Below are 16,706 nucleotides of genomic sequence, written 5' to 3'. Positions count from 1 at the left end.
AGTATTAGTGTTAATAGTGATAGCCCAATGGAGAAATTCAATAGCCCTGGGACAGACCAGCTAGCACCGAAGCCTCAGAACTCTGCAGTGGCGTTGTGGCACACTCTTGACATTTTTAGAGCAAAAGCTATAGCCACGATCACAGTATTTTGATTTTTAATGTATCCCCTGTTCATTAGTCAGTTGCATTTCTCTAATCTCTTGACCACATGTAAATGAAAAACAGGAACTAGATAGTCTGTAACCAGTGCTTGTCATCTTTCAGATTTGGTCAACAGTCTGCATATGTCAACAGGATACAGGTCTGCCCAGAAAATTCTGCCCCGATTATTTAAACAAATCTAAATACGTTAGCATTTAAAGGTGGGTTTACTGTGTTTCACTTCTCTTTCCCCTTCAGTTACAGTTATACAATTTTCCTTACCATGGAGAACAATAACATTAAAATGGCCAATCTATTGACATTAAATAGAAAAAAATGAGGATACTACCTTTAATTATATTCATAGTATCTCCTTTTATTAGTCTTTTCTGCACTTTGTTCTTTACCAGCTGGCTAAGGAGAGCAATATTAAATACCAGTGCGCGACTCCCCTGTTAAAATCACTGAGGCAGGAAAAAGCAAGCTTGAGGGGTAACTAGCAATATCTTTTGCTCAGGACAGGTTCTCCGTTTATTGAGCTGATCACCGGGAGCCTCATCTTGCTCACATTGTTGTCAGTGGATATGGGGATTAACAGGATTGGGATTGGGACCCTAATGTAACAGCAGTGAGCAAAAGTCAAAATGCATCTGTCACAGCAGCTCTGACGCTCTATTTCCAGAATCTTCCTTTTGATTGAAAGGGAAATGTCAACTAGAAAACCATATTTCTGTCTGACTTTTTAAAATCTATTGCAATTACCACACTCAGAGGTTAGTGTTTTCCTCAGGAGGCCTGGCCTCCGACTTTTATAACTCAGTGTCACTGTTTTGCTGATGGCTAGTCCTCTCACTTCCTGTCTCATCCACCAGCAAGATGACATCATGCTCACACTGGCCTGAGAAGGGAGCTCCCTTGCACTGTGCTGGGAGAGCTCACACGGTTTGTTTTTCCACCAGCCTAGCACGACTAGGGTTCCTGGACCGAAGTATCCCTGAGCGGGCACCAATGGTGGCAGGGTGTTGGTGCTAATGTAGGCAGGGTATTGGCAGCCCCCTGCATTTCCACCCCCATGTCATCTAGACCTGCTCTGAGCCAGCGGGTAGAAATGCCTGCAGCCCTGGGAGGTTCCACTGCTCTCACTTTCCAACTGGCGGAGAGATACTGGCAGCAGCAATGCTGGGGGATTTCTCACAAAAGTCTCGTGTGAACGCAGCCCCAGTGGATATTTAGCCAGTAACAAAGCAGCAGAGCTGCTACCATTTCACAGTGGCTTCTTTTCTTGGGACCCTTGCATGGAGCAATGGGAGCCAGGGAAGGTGGAGACTGGGAGAAGCCCCTTTTGGACTTCCCAGACCTCTGCCTGTGAGCAATGGAGACAGTGTGGAGCAGGGAGCCCTTTTTATTTCTGGATGGGGCAGGAAGCAATTCAAACTTGTGGGAGGAGGGCCTAAGGAGACCCGCTCTTCTCTGCCCAGCCTCCTGCACAGGCAACAATAAGAGTCAACAAGACAAAGGTTTCCATGACCGCACAGCTGGGTCTATACTGAAAATGTACCGTGGCAAAGCTATGGCATCCGGGGAGCCGGGGGTTTGAAAAATCCACAGGCCCACACAGCTATGCCAACCTAGCCCCCAGTGTAGACAGTGCTAGGTAGATAGAAGAATTCTTCCTTCAATCTGCTGCACCCCTCAGGGAGCTGGACTAACTACAGTGATGGGAGAAGAGTGTCTACACCAAAGTGCTGCAGCTGTGCTGCTGTAGTGTTCTAGGTGTAGACATGCCCTCCGTGATGGGGATGCGGCTGTTGATCAAGTGGGCACACGTGTACACAGAGGGGCCGGAGAAGGAGAGAGCCTGAGGAACCTCTGCTAGTGTTGCTCTTGGGCCTGTCTCCTATCCCCTCCCTTTGGAGTTCTTTAAAAAATGGTTTTCGTTTTAACCTCACGGCATATTGTTTAAAGGTTGTTCTCTTAGAAACAGGGAATTTTTAAAATGAATCAGTTTAAAACTCTTCAACTTGACAGTGCCCCTTTACAGTACGGTGAATCTCACACGGTTAAAACAGAGCAGAAGCCAGGCAGGAGAAAAGCCTATACAAAAGCTCTGCCGCAAAACAAACAGCAGTTTCCGAATAATGGGTCAGATGGCAGTGTTACTCCATAGGTGCAAGTGAGATCAGAATCTGCCCCTTTGCAGACATTTGTAATACCCCATTCAAATACTGGCAGCTGAAGTTCAAAGACTCTATGGCTGCCTCCACCAGATCCTTTAACTTGATGGCCTCTTCACCAAGCCACCACTGATAGAACTGGAACAGCATGGCTTGTGTTACACTCACGGCTCCACCTGCACCCCCCGTGACTCACAGGCCCCATTTATTCCTTCTCCCACGCCACTCCCAATGCCTGGAATTCTCCCCCTCTCCTTGTGAGCTGACTGGACGTCTTCCGTCCATTCAAATCTCTCTTCAAACTCACTCCCGTCAGCCAGGCCTCACGCACATGATGGGCCTGGATTTTCACACCAGCAGCTCCCACCAGCTTTAACTGGAGCAGAATCAGCTCTGGGAAGGAGCGGGAAGAGTGTGAATCAGCTGATTTATGTTGCTCCAAAAATACTGGGAGGGAAGGAGAGGGGCAGGTAAGTGCAGGGCGTGGCATCAGGGGGCAGAGGGGGGTGCATGGGCCTCCTCCAGGTGGAACGCCAATAGTCCACATGCAGTGCCCATCACTGGATTTCAACCTTGCAGCCCACTGAGGTGAAGGAGGCCACCCATGCGGTCCACTCGCTAGTCTTGGCTGCCATCGCTGCTCTAGCAGATGGGGCTGGCACTCAGAAGATTCAGGTGTATTTCCTGGGTGAGCCACGGCCTCCTCATCTGAGCTGGGGCAAGTCACTTAACCAGCTCTGTGCTTCAGTTCTCCATCCTTATGGATACCGACTTCCTTCTGTCACAGACGTGTTGCCACTAGTAACTCCTCACATTAAGTTGTGCTGAAAACCACATATGTTGCCCTTGATTATACCCCTTATTAGGGATGTAAAATCCTGTTTAACTGGTTAACAGATTAAAGGGAGGGTGGGTACAGGGCCGCTCCAGCCCCACTAGGCTCAAGTGGCCCCCATGCCCACTGTGGCTGGGCTGAATCAGCCCCCCCGCCTCGCCCCTGCAGGCAGGCGCTGCTCCAGCTAGCCCTATCCATGATGGGCCTGGTTGCATTGCAGACAGGGACTGCTCTGGTCATCTGGAGCAGCCCTGCCTGTGATGTGCCTGGGCCCACTGTGGACAGGAGCAGCTCCATAGGACCGGAGCAGCCTCTGCCTGCAAGTCTCTCAGGGCCTGCTGCAGACACCCCTTGGGGCCGGAGCAGCTCCCTGCCCATGGCAGGTGGGAAGCTGCTCCAGCCCCCACTGGTTTACCAGGTAACCCTACTTCCCTACTTCTTGTAAGTCCTACTATGATGCCTTCCAAAACCCCCAGACCTGGAGATTGGTTAGGCTGCCGCGTGCTGCCTGTGACACTGCTTGTCATGCTGTATTGTCTCAGGCGTTGTCCTCAGCAGTCTGTAGCTGTCTATTATCTCTTGTCTTGTGCTCAGTTTGGAAGCCTTGAGGGCAAGGGCCTCTGCTGGGTTTGTGTTTGTCCAGTGCCTAGCACAAGGGGGGGCTGGCCCTTAACGGGGGCTCCCACACCTACCACAATAGAAATGTATCATAACTGCATGGTACCGGATGTGCTCTTTGTGTCTGTAGTTTCTGCGGATGGTGGATGCCTGTGCCAGTTTCCTCACCGAAGCCCTCCAGCCGGAAAACTGTGTTGGGATTCTGAGGCTGGCCGACACTCATTCTCTGGAGAATCTGAAGCAGCAAGTCCAGAGCTACATTATTCAGAACTTTGCTCAAGCACTGAACTACGAGGAATTCCTGGAGATCCCCATTGACGTTCTCTGCAACACACTGAAGAGTGACGACCTCTACGTCACGGAGGAGGCGCAGGTCTTTGAGATTGTCATGAACTGGGTTCGATACAAGGAGTCTGAACGGTTTCCTCGCCTACCCTATGTTCTTGAGAATGTCCGGCTGCCCCTTTTGGACCCTTGGTATTTTGTAGAGACAGTAGAAGCTGATCAACTCATTCGACAGTGTCCTGATGTCTTCCCTCTGCTTCAAGAAGCAAGAATGTATCATCTGTCAGGCAATGAGGTGAGTAACCAATGAAAATAGTTTGTAAACTGGGGGAGAGGAGCTGAAACATTAATATAATCATAATCACTTAACCGTGAAATCTAAGAGGTTTCCAGACAGCTTATTTTAATATAAAACCATTTCAGAAAATGTTCTGAATCTCTGAAAGGAGAGAGATCTTCCTTGCACACAATTCCATCTAATATCATACAAAGGTTCACCAATATTCCTTGATATGCTCCCTAGTAAAAGGCAAATCAAAAGTATTACTTCAGACATTGCTTTCTTGTTTAATATTGGTATCCCAATTAAAATAATCATCTATGGTGTCAAATATGGCAAAGAATCTCAATGGGACAGTTAGGGTGAGCAGCACCATACCTCCAAAACCAGTTATCTATGTCTACTTTCCCTACTAATGTATTTTCTCTTTAGCTGCCCTGTTGATCTTTGAGGTTCAATCATCAATCAGATTGTTATGGGTTTGATGCAGGAATTCCTGGGAGAAATTCTCTTGTGTGCAGCAGATCAGACTGGATTGTACTAATGACCTGCTCTGGCCTTGAATGTGAGAGATATTAAAATGTAAGTGAGCAGGAAGAGATCTAATGGAAATACATAGGCGCTCAGTTCGTTAAAGAGTCCAGAAGCTTCCCCTGTGTTCTTGGGAAGGAGTGTTGGCCCATGCCTTTGCTCATATCTTCCATCCAGACTGAACCTCACCTGATATGAAATGCTCCTGTAGTTCCAGCTGAGGACGTTATTCTTCACAACCCCGCCTCCAACACAATTGCAGGGTTGAGGCGGACTTGTGTGCTCCTCCCAAAGAGGCTGTGCTCAGTACTGGGAGAAGCGATTCCCCTTGGTAGCCTGCTGCACTCTGCCCATGTGCTTGGGTGAAGGGGGCTGTACAAATCAAGGGATGAGTCTGGAAACGTTTTGAAACCCCGCTGCTGCACTTCTGTGTCCTATGCACTCTTCTGCAGACCAAGCATGTGCCACTCACCTGCTCAAGCAGCACTAGCTGTCTTCATGGGACACTGAGGGTCAAGTGCAGGGCCACTGTTTAAAGTTGCCCTGAAATGATCCTGCTTCCATGCACAGGCAGAGGCACTCAAGAATTTCAGAGTGGGTGGGAGAAGGCTCAGTGTCTACCTTACTAGGTTACTGTGGGAATCTTTTAGGAAAGAAAGAACCTGCCGTGAAAAAAACACACTTTGATCTCAGAGACAGGATCCTAAGCAGAAGTCTGGACAGCTGATTAGCACAGGACCTGTGACGCATCCAGACTTAACCTGCAATCTGCAGTCTCAACCCTGTCCCAGCCCTGTCCCATCTCCCCCAGATGTAGCAGCCAGAGGTGGAAATGGAATTCCCAAACTGAGCCTCTCCCTTACTTGGAAAGTTACATTTCAGTCCCACAGAAAGTGATCATAAGGTGTCAAAACTTCACAGTTGAGAGAGAGAGAGAGAGAGAGAGAGAGAGAGAGAGAGAGACTTGTGCTTCCTCACAGGCTGAGGAGTGTCATGAGCAGGCAGCAGGCAATCAGAGGTATGTCATGGGTGCATAGATATTGGTAGGACCCTGTTGTCAGAGGGGAAGGAGCTCCCTGGATAGGAACTGCAAAGGGCATCACGAAACACAGGCAGGCCCTGCCTCCACATAGGATTAGCAATTCAGACCAGCCCGCAGGTGACCCCGTGGCAGGCACAGGGCTCTGTACTACCTTACTAGACAGCAGGGCTCAGTCTTCAGTCCCAGTGCTTGGCTCCCTGAGCCAGCCGTGAGCCGTGCAAAGAGAGCACCACGCTTGTTTTCCGGGATGCGGAAGGGGCAGAATGTGCACTCTCCGCAGCCCTGTTCATTGCTGGCGGTGGAGAGTCGAAGGGCTGTGAGGCTGGCCGAGGGGGTGTAGGAGGAATCTGCACAGTTCTGACACGGATGCTAAGACTCGCTGGCAGTTTAGTAAGTTTTACTGAGCAAACAGAGAAAGGAATTTTGCATCTGCATAGGGTAATGAGATCATTTATACCAGTTTATAGAAACACGCTTTAAACTAGTTATAAAAGTCCAAAGAAAAGAGCTAGTGCTCTTTAATGGGTAGCAGGTTTTAAACTAATAAAAGAAAGTTCTTCTTCACACAGCGTGTAGTCAATCTGTGGAACTCCTTGCCAGAGGAGGCTGTGAAGGCTGGGACTATAATAGAGTTTAAAGAGAAGCTTTTATGGAGGTTAGGTCCATAAAAGGCTATTAGGGGATAAAATGGTGTCCTTGGCCTCTGTTTGTCAGAGGCTGGAGAGAGATGGCAGGAGACAAATCGCTTGATCATTGTCTTCGGTCCACCCTCTCTGGGGCACCTGGTGCTGGCCACTGTCGGCAGACAGGATACTGGGCTAGATGGACCTTTGGTCTGACCCAGTACAGCCGTTCTTATGTTCAAACATTTCAGATAAATGATAAATTCCTGTACACTATAAAAAGCTTTCCTTGAATTTTCCACTGTGTTCATTCCAATGTGACTAATGGTGTATCTACAGGGAGCAAAGGATGTCGTGCCACCAGCACTGCGTTGAGACACAGCTTATCATTAACACCTCTGAACAGAGAATTGTGACAATTCCTCTTGTGTCTATTCTCCTAGGAGCAGCACAGCGCTTTGACAGACACTTTTATCACTGACACAAAACCCGTTTGCTAGAACCACCCTCAGTCTGCACCTGGAACCTGGCATTTAGATTCGGGCAGTGTTTGCAGAGAGGCTGGATAGTCCAGTGGTTAGAGCATTAACCTAGCACTTGGAAGTACTGGCTTCTAGTTCTTGCACAGCAAGGTGTTTCTTGTGTGGACTAAGGCAAGTCGCTGTCGCTCTCTGTGCCTCAGTTCCCTATGTGTAAAAGAGGGATAAGAGTGAACCCCTGTCTCATTGCGGTGCTGAGAGATTACAGACATTAAAGCCTGCGAGGTGCTCAGAGACTGCAGGGACAGGGGCCGTAGAAATACCTCAGATGGACACATGAGTGTGGACTTTCATGTTCCCAGGAGGCTGTGCCACCCGTACTCTGCCACTTCCTCCAAGGCCCCATCCTTTCCTATCCCTGCTCTAGTCCCTCACCTGAGGCCCACCTCTGGCATCCTCTCTGCCCCTCTCCCCATATTCCGCCAGCAGCTGTGGGTGCTGAGGTCACTATTTTTCCATTGGGTGCACCAGCCCTAGAGCACCGGCAGAGCTGGCACCTCTAGGCAGACAGATGTGCTCGTGGGGCTGGCTAATAGCAGGTGAGAGGAGACTCTTCAATGTACCATTGGGGAAAACTTGGCCAATGAATGGAACCAACGGGAGGTAAATTAGTGAGCGACTCACCCCACAGGGTACAATGCTGTTTTTTAACGTCCCCCTGCCCTGCGACACATCCCGTGTGTTCATTCTGTATTGCTTGTGTCTAGATTATTTCAGAAAGAACAAAGCCCCGGATGCACGAGTTCCAGTCTGAGGTGTTTATGATCATTGGTGGTTGCACAAAAGATGAAAAATTTGTCGCAGAAGTGACGTGCCTGGATCCTTTGAGACGGAGTCGTTTGGAAGTGGCAAAATTACCAATCACAGAACAGGAAACAGAGAGCGAGAATAAAAAATGGGTGGAATTTGCATGTATTACATTAAAAAATGAAGTCTACATATCAGGTAAGGAGCAAGGAGATGCTCATGGAACTAAAAGAAGAGAAGAGTCTCACTAACAAGGGAAGGGAAATGGCTACAGCTTTTATGCGGAACAGTGGCTCTGAATCTTTGCAGACTACGTTACCTCTGTCAGGAGTCTGATTTCTCTTGCATACCCCCAAGTTTCACTTCACTCTAAAGCTACTTGCTTACAAAATCAAACCTAAAAATACCAAAAGTGTCACAGACACACTGTTATTGAAAATCTGCCGACTTTGCCATTTTTATCATATAACTAGGAGGCTGTGTCCCCTACTCATTGTGCTCGCACAGCCGCTGGGGAGGGGAGCCTAGGTTTCTTGCTCCCACCCGCACAGCCAGCCTGGGCCTCAGGGTGCCCCCTCTCCCACAGCCAGCCTTAGCCTCTCGCCCTCTCCCCACCCCCACATCTAGCCTGGGCCTCTCGGCCCCCCATCAGACTGTTGAAGAAGCTGGCGCAGGCCGCATTCGCTCAGCCGGTGGAGAAGGGTCGGGGTGACACAGGCCGTGTTCTGAGCCAATCGAGTTAGCAGCAGGGAGTAGGGAGGGAGGAGTCTGGGTGGCTGAGGGGGAGGGGCTGTGGGATGCAGAGTAGTATAATGATGTCACTCTGTAGTCCTGCAGGAAACGTTTTTTTTAATATATAGAAAGATTATAAAATAAATCAACTGGGATATAAATGTTGTACTTCCATTGCAGGTAAAGTGTACAGAGCAGGATAAACAATATTGGTATGAAATTTTAGTTTGTGCTGACTTCGCCAATGCTTTTTATGTAGCCTGTTATAAAACTAGGCTACTATCTAGATGAGTTAATGTATCCACTGAAAGTCCTCTGCGTGCCTCTGGGGCTACATGTACCCTCGGTTGATGATGTAGACTATATGCTGTGCTGTGTAAATTGACCAACACAGCTAACGATAGAGCATTTCAGCCCTTGCCTTTGAAAGGGGCTCCTCACACACACCATCAGGGCTGAAAGACAGGCTCCTGAGATGCACGGGGTTGAGTGGTTCAGTTTTGAAACAAATGCACCGTGTGTGAATGTAGTGCTGTCACACCAAAGTGTTAGGAACAGTAGTCCCAGAAAGGCCTCTTACAGCTGCTTATGCAGCATACAGTCAACAGTAGCTACTGCAAAGCTCTTCTGGAAGACCTGCTAGGAGTTCTGCATGAATAAGCAACAGTCAATAATTTGCAAACACTAAGCATGGTTGTTTTGCTTGTGATTGAAAATCCTATTTTCAGAAGCACATCAATAGTGCAGCCAGAGGACTCTAAAAACAATCAATTACAGACAGCACAGTTAATTGCCATCACCACTGTGAGGGCCAAGAGGCCTTGTACAAGGCAGCCGTGTGCATATTTGATTGTGGATCACATAGGGTGACCAGACAGCAAGCTTGAAAAATCAGGGCAGGGGGGTGTAAGGTAAGAGGCACCTGTGGAAGACAAAGCCCAAAATATCAGGACTGTCCCGATAAAATCAGGACAACTGGCCACCCTAGGATCACAGTATGCAGGGATTCAGCAGAGACATTCAACTTCCATAAACACCTGTTCCATACAAACTCATGTGAAGGAAGACTAAGGATTGCTTAGGGCAATGGTGGACAAACCATGAGAGTTGTGTGTGGCCCACTAGACATTCTGTTTACCACTGCCCATAAGGTCGTCAGATTTTGCTGGTTTCCATCCACATCGTTTTTCCCCTACAGGTATTATTGAAATGATACACACTCAGAGCCAGGGCATGCGAAATGAGGTGTGTGCGGATAGCACATGACATTGACTATAAGAGCCGTGCGCTCCCCCTGCGTCTTATCAAAGCGCCGCTTTGGATCAATCGGCACAGCCTCCATATTTTAGGTGCGCAAGCGCAGTTAGAAAAACGACCCTCTCTCAGGAGACTGTCTTGGTTACAACAATCTAGCAGCGCGCTGAGATGAAGGAGGGCCACTTGTGTGGCCCACTCACTAGCCTAGATTGCCCACCGCTGCCTTAGGGGACTGGCAATGGAACACACAGCTTTTTATTTCCAGCTCACCAGTTCAAAGGCAGGTCAGCTGGGCCGTGACTCATTGCCATGTGAGAGCCGGTTTGATGGCCTCTGTGGAATTAGTTTGGTGATCTCATTCTGCTTTCTAAGGGAAAGGGGCTCAATGACTCAAAGCCATCTTCACAACGGCCACATTGAGCACCCTGCTTGTCAGACCAAAGGTGACAGTAAGTGGAGGCCACAGGTTTCCCCAACGTGGCACGAAGGGTGGGGCTGTGTGGGGAAGCTTGCCCAGCCAATGCCAATCCTGGCCTGGTGCTGGGAGCTGGACCTTTCACTCTGCAGAGTTCTTCATCAGGCACCTTGCCCAAGCGGGACTTTTCCTTCAAAGATGAGTAACAGAACGGCAGGAAGAGGCGGGCAGGGGAGTCAAATGGGAACATTCTGCCAGTGAGATGAGGGTCTAAAATATCTCCCAGGACTGTCTGCCTTTAAGACTACATGGATTTAACAAACTCACTCCAACTTAGTCTTTATTAAATCTCCTTGTACTAGGACCAGCTTTCATCCCTCTTCCCTCCCCATGGCTGGGTCTAGACTGGCAAGTTTTTCTGCGAAAATGGCGATCGGGGCTTTTTTGCGGAAAACTGCGTCTAGATTGGCCACGGATGCTTTTCTGCAAAAAGTGCTTTTGTGGAAAAGCATCCTGCCAATCTAGACGTGCTTTTCCGAAAATGCTTTTAACGGAAGAGTTTTCCGTTAAAAGCATTTTCGGAAAATCATGCCAGTGTAGATGTAGTCATGAGTTTAAGGAAAAGAAGTTCTCTTTTCATCCCACTGTTACATTCTGCTCTCTCTTTCTCCCTTTCTTCAGTAGTCCTATGTGGGGGAATCAAAGGCAGCATTTCAACCAGCATGTTCAACAAACACGTTCCCCGACTCCTTGGCACCTGTTTCACTCACAGAGCTGCTTACTGTCTGTCTCTTATCACTCAGTCTGTCTCCTTAGCCTCAGGCCTTTTTCCTCCCCTCTTCTCTGGCTTCTTCTCCTGTTCTCTCTGTCTCCTTTGCTGCTCTGCCTCTAGACATGCCCATACATGCCTTGCCATGAAAGAATCACTTACTTTGCTCAGTGACACTAATTAGTACCCTTCCTCCCCTTCATCAACTCCGTTCCTTGACTTCTTCACCTCCTTGGTCTCCTTCAATCTGCTTTTCCCCATTTCCACTCCAACAAAGCTGCCCTGGCCCAGCTCATTAATTGTTCCCTTCTAGCTAAAGCAGAGGGGTGCTTATCCATGCTTGTCCCTCCTGCTCAGCCTGCTGCCTCTGATACTGTTTATCACACTCTCCTTCTTGATTTTCTTTCTTCTTTGGCTTCAATGACTTGGTTCATTTCTACTTCGCTATCTATTCCTCCAGTATCTTTGCCTCCCCCTGCCTGCCATACCCTTTCCTTCATAGTCCTGTATTTTGCCTTTCCTTCAGGTACTGCTGGAGGTCGCAGGCCTCTGATGACTGCAGTTACACTCTCTTCAGAAAAAGCGGTATAAAAAAGCTGAGAGCAAGGAGTTTGAATGTCTCCAGTTCTCTCAAAAATCTTGCCCCCTCCCCCCCCCCAGGCTGTAGCCAGACTTCAATAACATGTCGTCAGGGCAGTTTTCTAATTCAGGAGAGAGCAAACTGTAATATAAATGAGAAGGCTGCGGGACGGTGTGGCTGGACCGCCTGCCGTCTCTCAACTCTACTGTAGATAACAATGCTGGCATTCCGCATTCCTCCCCTTCACCCATCTGAGTGCAAATAAAACACACATGCATGTGCAAACCTCATTGCCACAAGAGCATTATTCATGACTCTTCCTAGCATGCTAATGATCTCCTATTCAGTCTGCGATTTGGCCCAGAGATGAGCTCCTTCAGGCTGCAGTGATCTGCCTGCCGTACAGCATACAAACGAGGGCAGACAATTCGGTAATGGAATACGACTCCTGCTTTCAGTATAGTCATTGGTGACGCGTTTGCATAGCTGGACTGTAGTGAGCTTCTCACACTGCGCAATGGGGTTCACACATGACTCATTCTGTGCGTGTTCCGGTAATGAATTATAATTACACAGACACTGAAGTACTAGCAAAAACCCTGCAAGACTTTTTTGAATGAGTGAGACTCCTTTGCACAACTAGGGTGTGTCTAGATTACAGGGTTTTGTTGACAGAAGTTTTGTCGACAGATACTGTCGACAAAGCTTCTGTCGACAAAGAGCGTCTAGACTACATTCAGTTCTGTTGACAAAGCAAGCTGCTTTGTCGACAAAACCCTGTAGTCTAGACACAACCCTACATGCAATAACACCTGCTGTCGACAGAACTCTGTTGACAGAAGGCGTTATGCCTCGTAAAATGAGGTTTACCAGCGTCGACAAAACTGCTGAGTTCTGTCGACGTTATGTAGTAGTCGCAGGTATAGTGTAGTGTAGACGCAGGTATAGTTTTGTTGACAAAAGTCCACTTTTGTCGACAAAACTCTGTAGTCTAGACACACCCTATCTGTTGACAAAACTTCTGTTGACAAAAGCCTGTAGTCTAGACGTACCCCTACTGTAGGGATTTCCCTATTGGGATTGATTCTGATCTGGTGTAAATAAGGAACCATTTCACCACAAGCAATCCATATCTAGTATTGCAAAAAAGAGCATGCTGGTGAGTCTCAGAACCCAGCTCAACTCTCAAGCACGTGGGGCTCATGTTATGGGGCTTAAAATAGCCATGGATATGTTTGGGGCTGGGCTAGCGCCTGGGCTCAGAGAGACACTGACCCTCACCAGGTTTCAGAGTCTGGGCTCTGACCTGAGGAGGAATGTCATACTACTATTTTTAGTCCTAAAGTGAACTCCAAGGCTCTCTGAGGTTCAGTGCTGTGCCCCCAACCCAGCCACCCTCCCCTTCCCAACAATGTAGCTGTACACAGAGTCAGGTGGACAGAAGTGAGGTCACAGTCCAACTTCTTCACTTTCAAGAAGCTATGGACCCAATGCTGAATTTTTCGCTCTGGCAACCCCCCCTGGCAGATTTCAGTGGGAGACTTTCGGGGGCTAGGAGGCCAGGATCAGGGCCCGGGTTTATACTTTGGAAATCAGCAGACCAACCAGATGGATGTGCAAAGCTGTCCTCAGCGGGATCTCCCCGGCACTAGGGAATTCTCAAGTGGCTGAGGGCTGGGTGATGCAGAAGGAGGTGGAGAGCAGATATGCGTGTTTTCTGTAAATAGAGTAGGACGGGGATAAATACCAGAGAAGGTGAACAGTTTCTTCAGCCAAAGGAAAATGTTGGTACAAGAGCAAATAGATACAAACTGGCCATCAACACATTCGGGGTAGAAACTGGAAGTTTTCTAACCATCAGCGGGGTGAAGTTCCAGAACAGCCGCTAGTGGGAGCTGTAGGGGTAAACAATAGAATTAGTTTTGAGAGAGAGCTGGACACATTTATGAAGGCAATTGTATGATGGAGTGGCTAGAGATGGGGTGGGAGGGCTGCTGTCAGCAACCCTGGGGGCTCACTTCCGGTTTATGTCTTATGTTTCCAAAGCTCATGCTTCAGGGTCTCTGCTGGCCACATGAAAGGGATCAGGAAGGGTTCTCCTTCTCCCTCTAGCATTTCCTTCCTCTGAAGCACCAGCGATGGCCATGGCTGGAGACAGGACATAGGACATGGAGGTCCACAGTTTTGAGCTGGTACACGCCATTCTCTCCCTCAGGTGCTTGGGTGGCTGGCTGTTGTTCACATGCTCAGGGCCTAACTGATCATCATCTCTGGGGTAAGGAAGGGACGTTCCTCCAGGTCAGATTGGCGGTGACTTTGTGATTTGTTTTGCCTTCCCCCGGAGCATGTGGGTTTGGGCCACCTGCTGCATTGCCTGGATAGCTCACTCACTTGCCACAGAGGGGCTCGGCACTGGTATATATTGGTTCTTCCTGTTCTTTGCCTGTGGAACATTACAGTTTAGTCTCCTGTGGATCTCACTTGTGTGGCTGGATTTAGTGTACAGGTGTCTTCCATATACAGGTCAGACTCGGTGATTGGAAGGTCCCTTCTGGCTTTAAACTTGATGGCTAGAAATCTGCAATTAGCAATGGGTCTCATTCCTGAGATTTGAGCACGAGGCTGACGGTATATTTGTATGTGCTGGTCCTTAACTATTGATAGGTATTAGGATTTTGGAAGCGCACACAGAGATATTTGCACTTGAATGTATCTAGAAAGGTGGTCACTCATGTCAAGAAAAAACCTAGCAAACACAGGAGAAAAGGTGGTAGCAGCTGACAGCTGACAGCTAAAGCACGAATAGGGATTCACATCTGGTGAATGGCTTGTAAAACAACCTTTTGGGGGTTTTCCCATCGCTTTCTCAAGTATAGCAATGCAAATATAGCTAGACGAGCTTGAAGCATGCAAGTTGTCTTTCTCTAAAGCAAGCACTGACCACTACTGGAGATGTGGTTCCAGAGCAAATGTCATGACCCATTTTCTTTCTTGTAGGACAAATCTCTGTGAAAACCAGAACATACGAGAGGTTCTGCATGAATACAGGTCGTGCCAATTATGTCAGTAACATGCATTGTGTATCCTGCAGGTGGGAAAGAAACACAACATGATGTCTGGAAATACAATTCCTCCATCAACAAATGGATCCAAATTGAATATTTAAACATCGGGCGATGGAGACACAAAATGGCTGTGCTGGGTGGCAAAGTGTATGTGGTTGGAGGTTTTGATGGCGCACAGAGAATCAACAGCGTAGAAACATACGATCCCTTTCATAACTGCTGGTCAGAGGTAAAGTGCAGTCACATTCTCCTGTTTCATGCAGCGCTATTGAAACACATTGAAATCAAGGAATTTTGTTAGGTATTTATTGAACCTCCAAATAAATGAGCTAAATTCTAGACTATGTACACACCAATCCAGTTGAAAACCCAGACTTCAAGGAAAGCAGGCTCAAGCTAAGGGTCAGTTCTGCCATCCTGACTCCTGCTGAACTGTTTCTTATCTACAGCCATTTCCATGAAGTCAGTGGGATAAACCCTAATACGCATCAGGAGTCAAGGTGTCAGAATTAGCCCTAAGTTTGTGCAGTTAGCCCCAGTTGTACAGGGAGCTACTAACCCAGGGGTCTCCAACCTTTTCACACACAAGATCACTTTTTCAATTTAAGTGCAATGTAAGATCTACCTCAAACCCAAATACCCTTGCCCTGTTTTCTTCCCGCCCCTTTAAGGCCCTGCCTCTGCTCCACCCCTTCTCCAAGGCCTCCCCCTGCTCACTCCATCCCCCTTCCTTCCCCATCCTCACTCACTGTCACCAGACTGGGGTAGGGGGTTGGGGTGCAGGCTGTGGTCTTGAGCCAAGGAGTTTATAGTGTGGGAGGGGCTCCACACTTAGCCCAGGGTGGGGGATTGGGGTCCAGGAGGATTTTCAGGGTGCAAGCTCTGGGAAGGAGTTTGGGTGCAGGGGGACTTACGTTGGGGGCAGGAGGTTGGGTGTAGCAGGAGATTCAGGGTGGGGACAATCAAAACCCCAAAATAACCTACTTTTCAAGCAGTAAAAGCAGTAACAACAACCCCCACATGTGTGTTGGATCAGGATCTGAGAGGAAAGGACAGTGCATGGTTGTAAGAATGACAGAGACACACACAGTGTGTGAGAATGACAGATTTGCATTGCCAACCTCCCTCCATCTCCTTCTTTTTGTGTGGAGATAGGTACAGATGTGGGGGAGGATGGACACCCTCATATCAGCGCCCCCCCTCTTCTCCCTCCCACATCCTGCACAGCAAGCCGGAGATTCTGTCAGCCGGTGGTCAGGGCAGTGCATGTGTGTTATACACCTGAGTCTTCAACTGCTGGGACACAAGGTCCCGTCACAGTGGGTGGCCTTAGGGAAGGCCGATGGGCGCCCCAAGAAGTTTTATGTCCGTGTCTTTGACCGCTAGGACCGGGGTCCCTTCATGTCGGGCAGCCAACAGGCTGACAGACACCCCAAAGTTTACAGGGAGAGCTTATTACACCTCAGACTTTGACTGCTAGGACACATGATCCCTTCGTAGCGGGCAGCCTAGGGAAGGCTGAGAGATGCCCCTATGGATCTGTCCTCTGGAAGCGACACGATCCAAATGCTCAGCTCTGCCTGTATCTGTCCCTTATGACCGGCTGGAGTTCTTTTAAATTGTGCTTGGTTCTGTTACAGCAACTGAAGGAGTTGGGTTAAAGCTTAAACAGTTACAGGTTTATTAAGAAGGCTTATAAAGCATGTGGTTACAATGGCTCTTGCTCTACCTTTTAACTGCTAGCAAATACAGATCTTAAGATGGTTACAAAGGAAAAAGGAAGATAGAAAATAATGGTACCAAGTGACAGCTTAATCTTTAAAGAGCTCTATTCTATGCATGCACTAGAAACACAAAGGACACATACGGGTACAATTTTTACTCCCTTCTGCATCGCTTGATTCCAGCTCATTAGGCCAGGATCGGTCCCTCAATTCCTCTGAAAGACGAAATACGAGGTGGGCGTCCCTGTGGACCTCGGGAGGCAATGCACCTAACCCGACCAGCAGGAAAAGGGTGGATTGGCACTCAAAGTGAGTGTGCTGCTGGACCCATCTTTATACCCATGGGTC

At 48.4% G+C, this 16,706-nt stretch overlaps 1 protein-coding gene across 3 annotated transcripts in view; it reads left to right on the top strand.

Annotated features, from left to right (window-relative positions):
* Window positions 1-16,706, top strand: part of KLHL6 (kelch like family member 6) — a 78,467-nt gene that overhangs the window by 47,442 nt on the left and 14,319 nt on the right. For all 3 annotated transcript variants that reach the window (XM_075937469.1, XM_006125198.4, XM_006125199.4), the window contains 3 exons: window positions 3,900-4,349; window positions 7,777-8,014; window positions 14,661-14,863. In XM_075937469.1, the coding sequence (XP_075793584.1) occupies window positions 3,900-4,349; window positions 7,777-8,014; window positions 14,661-14,863 (891 nt within the window). The remainder of the gene's footprint in view (window positions 1-3,899; window positions 4,350-7,776; window positions 8,015-14,660; window positions 14,864-16,706) is intronic.

This window comes from Pelodiscus sinensis, chromosome 10 (genome assembly GCF_049634645.1).
Source record: "Pelodiscus sinensis isolate JC-2024 chromosome 10, ASM4963464v1, whole genome shotgun sequence".
Taxonomy (NCBI): domain Eukaryota; kingdom Metazoa; phylum Chordata; order Testudines; family Trionychidae; genus Pelodiscus; species Pelodiscus sinensis.
Note: the sequence above shows the minus strand (reverse complement) of the source record. Positions and strands in the feature narration are given on the sequence as shown.